The sequence below is a fragment of the Labrus mixtus genome, chromosome 5 (assembly GCF_963584025.1).
Source record: "Labrus mixtus chromosome 5, fLabMix1.1, whole genome shotgun sequence".
NCBI classification, from domain to species: Eukaryota; Metazoa; Chordata; class Actinopteri; order Labriformes; family Labridae; genus Labrus; species Labrus mixtus.
This window is the reverse complement of record NC_083616.1, coordinates 11,969,758-11,979,345: the sequence shown is the minus strand read 5'-3', so window position 1 is coordinate 11,979,345 and position 9,588 is coordinate 11,969,758. Positions and strand designations below refer to the sequence as shown.

Sequence of the window (9,588 nt, the reverse complement as noted above, 5' to 3'; positions counted from 1 at the left end):
TGCTATTTAATTAGTTTTAGTTTATTTTACAAGACAAATATTTCCCCTGTCATTGAGGCACTCTTCTATCAATACAGAACATGAACTTCAAGCATGCCTCCTCCCATGATTTCTAAGCTAATGTAACTGCTGGTATGTCAGCATATTGCCACTTTTCCCGATAACGAAATATAATCTTGACTAAACAGTAAGGCTACTTTATTTTGAAATTAGAAAACGCCATTTCCTGTATTTATCCCACTGCTGTTCTGCAATTTACGCTTTCTCGATGACTCTGACGTCACTTTTAAATTACCGCTTATTGTTTTAGTTTTTTGGGACATTAGATAATGACACAGTTGCACCAGAACAGTGGAACTCAAGGTGGTGAAACTGCAGATTAGAAATAAAACGGAAGAGGAGACAGTGTTTTGCAGTATGTTGGTTTATTGAGTTACATTCATCCATAGAGACATAAGTACAATGGTTTAAAAAACTGTTAATATGTTACATCCAACAGCAGAGACAGCACTGACCTTTATAGTTTATAGATCTTTAGAGAGTCTACATCAGAATCAGTCTGATCTCAACAGAGCAGGCAGCAGTGTGATTCCTTTAACAATCAATATCTGCAGTTTCTGATCTCATTAAAAAATACTTCTCATATACAATTGATTCTTGATGGCAGCAAGACTGAGGGCAGTGATATTTTTAAAGGACAAAACCTTAAAGAAAAAGAGTTATCAGACAGATTTTTTTTTCCCAGTTCACAGCTATTACATCAGAAATCATCCCAGTTCACACACAGCTCTGACGAGCCCTTTGTATAATGACCATCTGTTTGGCTGTTCAAAGGATGCTTAACCTAAAAGACAGAAAACAGGGGAAAAAAATCCTCATGAAATGTAAAGTAGATCCTTTCATTGCAATAGCAGAAAAAAATCACTTACTTTGGGAATTACTGGAGGGATTAATGTTTTTTTACAAAGTCCATCCCAGTTGAATCCATCAAACCATCTGAAAAATAATCAAAGCATCACAACCTGTAAAGCTTGTTTACAACAAGCACTGGCCATTTGTGAGTTTTTTCTCCGCTGTGATAAATCTGCCGCCTTACTTGTGCTTCTGAATGTCCTTGGCCCCGTTTCTCTGACTGCCCACTCTCTCCGAGGGATTGCTCCTTGGTGATGGAAAGCAAACAAGAACACACCAACAAACAAACTGAGTTAGTAATCAGATTCTGTCACTCAAGAGGTGGTGTTATAGAACATAACATATCCAATACACCTGCAACACTAATATCCTTCTACCTGTTTGTGCGTTTTATTGTCTGTAAAAGCACTATTAAAAATAGAAAACATTAGGACACACATTATAATTCATGATGTCTAACGGGTCGTATTTACAACACCTGCACAGCTTCTTTATTATACTGGAGGCGCTTTTGCTGATGGTTTTTGGAAAGTCAATGTGATCGATGCCCCGAATGGTTTCACTGAGAATCTTCATCATGTCAGGGTCACTGAACGGGAGCCTGCAGAGAAAAGCATGAACCTATCACCATCACTTCAATCCATAACTGAAGAAATAAGCTTAAAAAGGGTGGGCTGCACAAAACCATAAAACTTACCCAGCACTCAGAAGTTCAAACACAAAAACTCCCAGTGACCAGAAGTCTGCAGATAAACTGTGGCCTTTGCTTAGGATGATTTCAGGAGCCATATATCCAGGGGTACCACAGAATGTCCAGGTTTTCTTACCCACCTCAATTCTCTTTAGGCATCTCGAGCCAATCTAGAAAAACATAAATCACTAAATTTGTTACCTTTGGTACAACTTTCAAGACCGATCAAGATGCAGACACAAGTTTGTAAGAGATTGTAGTACCAGTTTGGCGTAACCATGGTGATCCAGAACAACATTTTCAGGCTTAACGTCTCTATAGACAACACCTCGACAGTGAAGAAAGGTCAACGCCTCAATTACACAAGCTGTGAAGAACCGGGCGCTGCATTCATCCAAATATCCTCTGAAAAAAGAATGTAGAAGACCTCTTTTAGCCATCAGCAACCCCCCCCCCCCCCCCCCCCCCCCACCCCAAGAAAAAAAATCAAATGTGGTGTAGACAGATGTATTCATTCCCATATTGAGTCTTAATTGTATAAGCACCGCCTCTCATTCGTGCACTGCACTCCTGAAATTTCCAAAATGCAGCTCACAATGTGAACACGAGTTGAAATTTTCAAATATTATCCATTAACTTGAATAATTCCTGCCAGCCCCCTAGTAAGGAAAATAGGAAATAGTCGGGAAAAATTCAGTTCAAGCAGGAGGGGATGATGAGCAAGTATGCAACCATATGTTCTTTCCCACTCATCCATTCATATTGTGAATATGTCCAATTACACGTAGCATTGGACATCTTTGGATATGTTATGTTATAGGATACATTACACAGTGACTTCTACAGCATCTGACAGGGAAGATCTCCTGTGAGGGTATATGGAAAAGGAGAACTCTGGAATATATAAGGGGCAGACTGTCATGACATTTTCTAGAAATTGTCAGGAGTGCGTGTGTGTGTCAAAGGGGCTTGTGACGAGAAGTGCCTTTCATCATAATTTTCTCTATCATACTTACCTATCTTTAAGGAGACTGCAGAGATCCCCACCAAGACAAGCTTCTGTCAAGATGTACAAGCATTCAGTGTCTCTAAAGGTCTTATGTAGCCTGTGGTCAGAAAGAAATTTACAAACAAATTAAAAGGGAAGTTGTACTTTTTTCCCAACTTGGAATCTAATTGTATATGTTTAGATATGTAAATTACAAGTAGGTTTAAATCCATGATCATTTCTTAGCTACAGACCACTACAGGTTCACGCTGTAGATCTGTTTCAATCATTACCATTCTAGGCAACCTTTTATAAACTTTAAATATGAAATAAATAAAAACTATCCCGATGAGATAAGTGTTGAAGAGCAGACACCTGACTATGAATTGACAACGAGCCTCCATCAGGATGCGTCCTTCTCTCAGAATGTGCTCTCGTTGGCTGTTGTTGAGGATCAGCTTCTTCTTGAGGACCCTCATGGCAAACACACACTGAATGTTGCGCCTTAGTTGCACCTGAGAGAGATTACATTATAGAAACATAGAATCTAGAAGAGGAGGCAGCATCACAGGAGATAGGAGTCATCGTGAGCGAGCATCTGTAAGATTGAGCCTCACCAAGTCGACGTGACCAAACTCCCCAAAGGCCAGAGTGCAGATTATCTGGAAATCACTTAAAGTGGACGATGAGAGGAGGTCAGGGTCCTTATCTGGCATGCTCATAGAAAAAAACATGGGCGATGTTATGCCTTGTGCTTTCTAAACAGCATGCCCATAAAATTTGTAGAAATTATGCTTTTTCTGCTGCTCACTGGATTTTGGATTCCTGGCTTTGCAGCTCATTACTGCAGTCAAATACCAACCCACCGATGATTTCCTTGAAGGTCCTGAAGCACAAAAACATCTGATTCTTTTCCAAGTACCCACCATAATTACATTACAAAAAATCAAGCTGTAGCAACTGAATTGTATTGAAATGTATTTTCAATAAGATTTATCTTCTTACTCTCTATCTATGACCAGGCACGTCACTTCACCAGAGGCGATCACATTAACAGTCCGAACATCCTCTCTAAACACAGAATGAAACATACACTTAATCATGCACAGCACACAATATTTAAAAATAATGTCATAGACGCCACAAATATCACTTTCAACCGTCATGCACTGCTTTCATTAAAAGCTACTGTATCCTTTGCATAATTCCCTCTGTAATAACACTTTTTTTTCCCTCCTTACCCCCACAGAGCTTTTTCTCCAAACCACTGTCCGTCACAGAGCTGAGAAAGGACTAACTGCTCTTCATGGCCCGGCTTCTTTTCTGTCACTTTCGCCTGGCAGATCAAACAGTGAGGCAAAGAGAGAGGGAATGAAAAAGAGGTGATGTGGGAAAGCAATAGATGTAGAACTCAATTATGACCATCAGAGAGCTGTTTCTAAAGCTGTGCTGACATTTTGTCCTCCACAATCTATATCGTTTTCCTTTGAAAAGCCATGTTTCATCTGTGCTGCAGGCAGAGAGCACACAGCTTTACCTGGCCTTTGCTTATGATATAAAAGGTGTCTCCTGTGGCCCCTTGTCGAATGATATAGTCACCATCAGAATAGTGCGTCTGTGGAAATAAAAATATAGATAACATAGGAAATATAATTAGAAAAGAATGCAGGGCAAACAACAATGAAAAGACAGAAAATACAGGCTGGTAATAACAAAAGATTCAATCTGATTCCATCCAAGCAGGTACTTGTGAACTGATGCAAAACAAAGAAAGCTGAGGGGAACGCATGTAAACATGATTGTTTACACGCGCGCCATCTGTGTGCACACATAATCTTCCGGCTGTATTCTGTTTGAATAAATAGACGAATTGCTGGTTGCACAACACTGTGCTGCAGGTTTCAAGTATTTAATTTGTACCTGCTCCGTGAGGTCAGACAGTTTCATGATGACATCCTCTGGCAACGAGTGCAGGAACGGAACGCTGCAGACACAAATAAAGTGCGTTAACAAGTCAAGGCCAATGGCAGTTCTGAAAAGGGCCGTGTGTCATTTTCCTCAGTGCAGTAGAATATTTAAAAACATACAGAAAGGATAGGGAGGTTTTGGACAAGGTGACAAAACCTAAATGCACCATTAAAATATCTGAAAAAGAGCGTGACCCTTGGAAGATACTGTGTTAAAGATGCTAGATTGCATCGAGCAATCTGAGCCTGCTCTGTGTCAAATCAAGTGAATGGGCTGTGATGTTCACCTGCTAAGCAGCTCCATCGAATGAGAAAGGCTGCTGAGTCCACTCTGCATAAGGATGGTCTGGTAGCTCTTGCGGTCAATAACCCATAGCATGCTGTCGGTGTGTGCTGCAGGTTCAGAGACGGAGGCAGAGGACGTGATAAAGGATCTGTAAGTGACACTGCAGCTGAAGTGGTAAAACAATTAGGATGCAAGAAGTGATGCAAGTAGATGTAAAAAGCAGCTACAGCCTTAAGGGACTATACTGAATTCTCCCCATGTGGAGTATAAAGAAATCAAAGTGCTTTTTTTCTTACAGGGAATAGCTTTTAATTTAAATCTAATCTGACTTCCCTAAATATTATTACCCTCTCTCTGTGAAATGGAGTTTGAAAGAGGGTCTTGTAAATTAATAATGACCCTTATTGATTGGTTCACTGAAGCTTCCTGCAAACGGACGAAGATATCCACTAGACAGTCTAATTAGATCAACCATCTGATAACATGGTGCAGCCCTGATTTCTCAATTCCCCCATTCAGATTTGCATCATCAGTTTTTACTCTAGCACCTTGTGAAAAGGCAATGCATGGCTTTATTCTCATCGTAATGCTGTGTCCGCTGTTTCTCTTTTGAAATAAGTGAGACATTTACTGCTGTATGTCCTCTGTCACACTGACCCCAAAGGTCTGACGATACAGCCGTGTTTTCAGCTGCAACCTTTATCACCCTCAATATGAAAAAGAACACAGCCTTATTGATGGTCTCAGGTGGCAATGATGAGGGGAAAAAAAAAAAGTAATTCCAGGTGAGGAGAGGGATAAATACGGTGTGTCCTGATCAGATCAAACAGAGGAGCCGACAGAAATGAAAAAGAAAGAAAAGACAAGAGGTCTCTGAGATCAGCATTGCTACCGGAGAGAAGATAGTAAAGAAAACAGCAAATTGGAGAGGCTGACTGGTCGTGAGATAGAGAAAACAGTTTAAAAACTGGAATGAGATGCTTTTGGAGCAAACAAGGAAAATAAACAGATTTTTTCTTTTCAATTTAAACCTCTCTCGCCGGTTTCCACAGCCAATTTATTTGTGAAAGCGGGTCAGATTCATGTGGCGATGGATCAGAACGTTTTCCCAAAGGACTCTTGGATCAGCTGCTGGGAGGAAATGACAGCACACCTTCTATTCTGTAAGGAATAGCACTCATTCTTTCACGAGAAATGTAAGATAAGTTGTTATCAAACCACAAGAAGAGTGGAGAGAATATGAACTCATTCTGACAATGTTTGTAAAAAGCGGTTAATGCATGTTGTGATTGTCGTTAGAAGAGGAGAAAGTGGGACAGGTGGGGTATATGCAGAAGAAGAACATGTTTGAAATTCTTCACATCTCTGAGAAAACTGTTTGAAGCTGGTGTGTTGTCTAAGATCTTTGATTTTAAATTTCAACACATGTAGTGTCGAACAGCATCATAAATCTGCCTGTTTGGGATTTCTGTTCAAACAGGAATTATTTGTATCACAAATAAATCCTCACTTTATCACACTCAAACTCCAACACTGTTCGGATGTGACAAATCTCCAGTGATGTCTGATATAAGACCAAGAATACAAAACAACGTTCTGATACCTGAGACAGAGAAGGTGTGGGTGCAGCTGTAGAGGAGAGCCAACTCTCCAAACATGTTTTCTGGCTCGATTGTGAGAAGCTTCAGTCCATCTTTTGTCACATCCAGCCTCCCTTCTGTTAAAGAGAACACAGTCAGTGAAGATACAAAGTGAACAGTTTTTACAATGTTCACCAAGTGAACAAGAACGGTTATGTGCATGCTTTTTGTGGAGACAGGGAAAATCTTTCCAGACTCCGAATCATACTGTACAACCAACAATCATCCCTGAGCCAAACCGTCCAACATCAGACAACGATAGAACAAGATACCCTCCTGCTGTCACATTATTAAAGCAGCCAAGATTCCTGAGGACAATCAAGCACCGATCAATGTGGGTCACTCTTTATTCCCCAAAGTGCCTCTTCTTTTCTCGCTCAAACATGCAATTTACACACCAATGTGTGGCACAACAGCATGAGATTAATATCTTATCAAACTCTGAGCCACAAAAAAATTAATTGATACACAAATATCACAAATATGATGAAGCTTTTCATTATATGCATTGTGCTCAACACCGTGAACAAACGTAATAAATAAGAAATGCAAAGTTATGTTACGTAAAGAAATGTAATAAACATCCTAATCTTAGAAGTTGTAAAACGAAAATGATTTACCTTCTAAAACATAAGCCTGAGCCCCATTGGTCCCCTCCTGGATGACATAGCAGCCTTGATTGATGGTGCTGGGATGCATACAGGCTGTAATGGCTCTGATTTCCCCTTCATCAAGGTTCTTCATCAAGTCATTTTTCAAAAACGCTGCATGAATCAGCCTCTGGGACCTGAGGACATGGAAGGAGGATACTGATGTAACACTGAAGTTATTTAACACACTCAATGTGATACTGTGTCCACAGTTATTTAAAAAAAGATCAGACATATTTATTGATTCTTGCAGAAAGGCGCCACGTCTTGAACAATTCAGAGACAGATTTTAGACTTAAATTATGCTCTTACTCCAGGCTTTTGTCACAGCTTCTGTGTGAAACCATGGCCAGAGTCACAGGGTCCAAAGTGAAGGGCTCAGATATGACGGTTTTCCCTTTGGCTTCTTGCTTATGCTCCACTTTAGCTGAGCAAGCTACAGAAGACACAGACAGTAAGTCAGGATTAAGGCTACCGTTCAGCTACCTGTTGATGCTTTAACATAATACTAAAGTCTCATGCTGTGAACCTGCTCCAGCTTCAGAAGGTCCTGGAATGGTGACAGTGGCTCTGTAGCGATCCAGTTCTTCCTGAAGTCTCCGAATGAGCTCATCCTTTGTATCCAACTCAAGCTCCAACTCATCTATGAGCATGTCCCGCTGGCGGAGCTCCTCGATCTTAAGTTGCAGGGCAAACTGGAGGTCCCGAAGTGTACCCATTACCTGTAAACACCAGATGATAAAACACTGCAAAATATATCTCCAGCTACACGAATGCATACACGTATCTACGTAGAGATAGTGGATGACGATACACTGGATTTTTGTCTGACAATCAGTTGCATCAAGTCCCTTTTTGTCCCCACAATCTCAGTTAACTTATAGTTGGAGAGTCAACCTCTACTGTATCTGCCTCTCCCCAAACTACTTATCTTAAAATGAATATAAATGGAGGAAACAATATATTTGCTTACTAGGCTTAGAACATTCAAATGATTACTTTATATAGAGAAAGAAAAACAAAGAGGCTAATAAAAACTTAGATTGCTAGATGGGCAGATGTACAGAAGTAGACAGCAATATGTAATGTGAGTAATGTCTGGATATATGTTTTAACTGACTGAATAGGAAAACTGCCAGGTATAATCCAATGACACATTTTCCCATGCAATAAATAGAAGACCATACACATGCTCTGTTTGTTCAGCGCTGTTATACCTCTTGCAGCACTTTGATTTGGTTATCAGGGGTAGCTTATGCCAAATTATAAATTCAGTATGTTTATGTAATCACTGTATTAGCCTACTGTATTAAAATGTAGAAATTCAAGGACACTTCACAAAGATACCAGAATTATATTAATAAAGACATCACAAGAGCAGTTAAATCAAAGATATTATGAAACGCCTCAGACAAGGTCATTGTACAGACTATTTATTAAGTCACACACACTTTGCGTCCCTGCAGGAATATGATTAAGACTATAGATGTTTTCATTGTGGGTCGCATGTGCGCCTGGAGCAATGAGCACACATAAAAGCCTCTGTAACCAATGGATGAGTTGGTATAATCTGAGAACGGCGTTTTATGTTTCCAATAAATGTAGGCTATATAAACACAGATGCATGCAATCTCCAGTTAAATATAGCATGACCATAAAGTAATTCACATCACTCACCACATGCAGCCGGTCTGGCGTTGTGGAAGTCTCCCTCACTGGTCCTCAACAGATTTGTCCCTGTTTGGCAGGAGACTGTCCGCTCGACAGGTGCGCATCTCCTGTGTACCCGCCCGAGTGAAAGATGCTCCTCTGTCGCTCAAGGCTGGTCAGAGCTGGGCACTGACAGCAGGCAATCACATGACAAAGACAGAGGAGACCATCCGGGAGGTTCTAATGAGAAATGCATTGACCGGATGCCATTTGGGTCAGATGGTCCTTGGGGTATTTCCGAGCCCATGGGGATGAATGGATCTCAGGCAAACTAAGCGATGCGTATCAATTATAGAATTCTCCAGATATCTAACACCTTGGAAAGAGACAAAAGGTCGGCTGTGTGTACTGATAAAATGTTTTACTCTCCATGGTAACCTGATAACCTAAATTACAACGTTGTATTTGATTAAATAGCCTATAGATGATATATGTCGAAGAAAAACAATTGAAAGTTGAGTTTGTACCACAATATACTATTGTGGTACAAACTCAACTTTGAATTGCCTATAGGCTACTGTTTTCGGTTTGTCAGATTTAAAATATATATATATTTTTATATTTATACCCACAAACAATATTGGTTTTAGTCCCAATAAGCAATTAAAGGCTAGTTTAAATTTGTTTTTAAGTCAACCCAAAAACTTAAAAAAAAAAAAAACAACTAAAAAAAACATGCATGAAGCTCAGGCCAGTAAAAAAAGGGGGAGTAAACAATCATTTTTACGATGAACTGGGTGTGTG

The 9,588-nt window shown here is 40.0% G+C and overlaps 1 protein-coding gene across 1 annotated transcript; it reads right to left on the bottom strand.

The window, feature by feature from the left end:
* Positions 1 to 417: 417 nt before the first annotated feature.
* prkg1l (protein kinase cGMP-dependent 1, like) lies at positions 418 to 9,163 on the bottom strand. Its single transcript, XM_061037868.1, has 20 exons — positions 8,812 to 9,163; positions 7,664 to 7,856; positions 7,447 to 7,570; positions 7,105 to 7,271; positions 6,448 to 6,561; positions 4,846 to 4,951; positions 4,512 to 4,575; positions 4,129 to 4,206; positions 3,833 to 3,927; positions 3,597 to 3,662; positions 3,403 to 3,477; positions 3,209 to 3,308; positions 2,967 to 3,106; positions 2,620 to 2,709; positions 1,867 to 2,008; positions 1,610 to 1,773; positions 1,391 to 1,513; positions 1,097 to 1,159; positions 930 to 996; positions 418 to 844 (listed from the first exon to the last, which is right to left on the bottom strand). Exons 2-20 carry the CDS (start codon positions 7,851 to 7,853, stop codon positions 761 to 763), a joined length of 2,052 nt encoding a protein of 683 aa, XP_060893851.1. The 5' UTR covers positions 7,854 to 7,856; positions 8,812 to 9,163; the 3' UTR covers positions 418 to 760.
* Positions 9,164 to 9,588: the final 425 nt, after the last annotated feature.

Bases quoted from the DNA above. Each gene is read 5' to 3' on its own strand.
- prkg1l (XM_061037868.1), bottom strand. From the start codon at position 7,853: ATGGGTACACTTCGGGACCTCCAGTTTGCCCTGCAACTTAAGATCGAG. The intron at 3,478-3,596 runs GTAAGAAGATAA...TTTGTGCTTCAG, and splicing joins TGCCTGGTCATAGATAGAGA to GACCTTCAAGGAAATCATCG. The intron at 2,009-2,619 runs GTAAGTATGATA...TTCTTTTTTCAG, and splicing joins TGCAGTCTCCTTAAAGATAG to AGGATATTTGGATGAATGCA.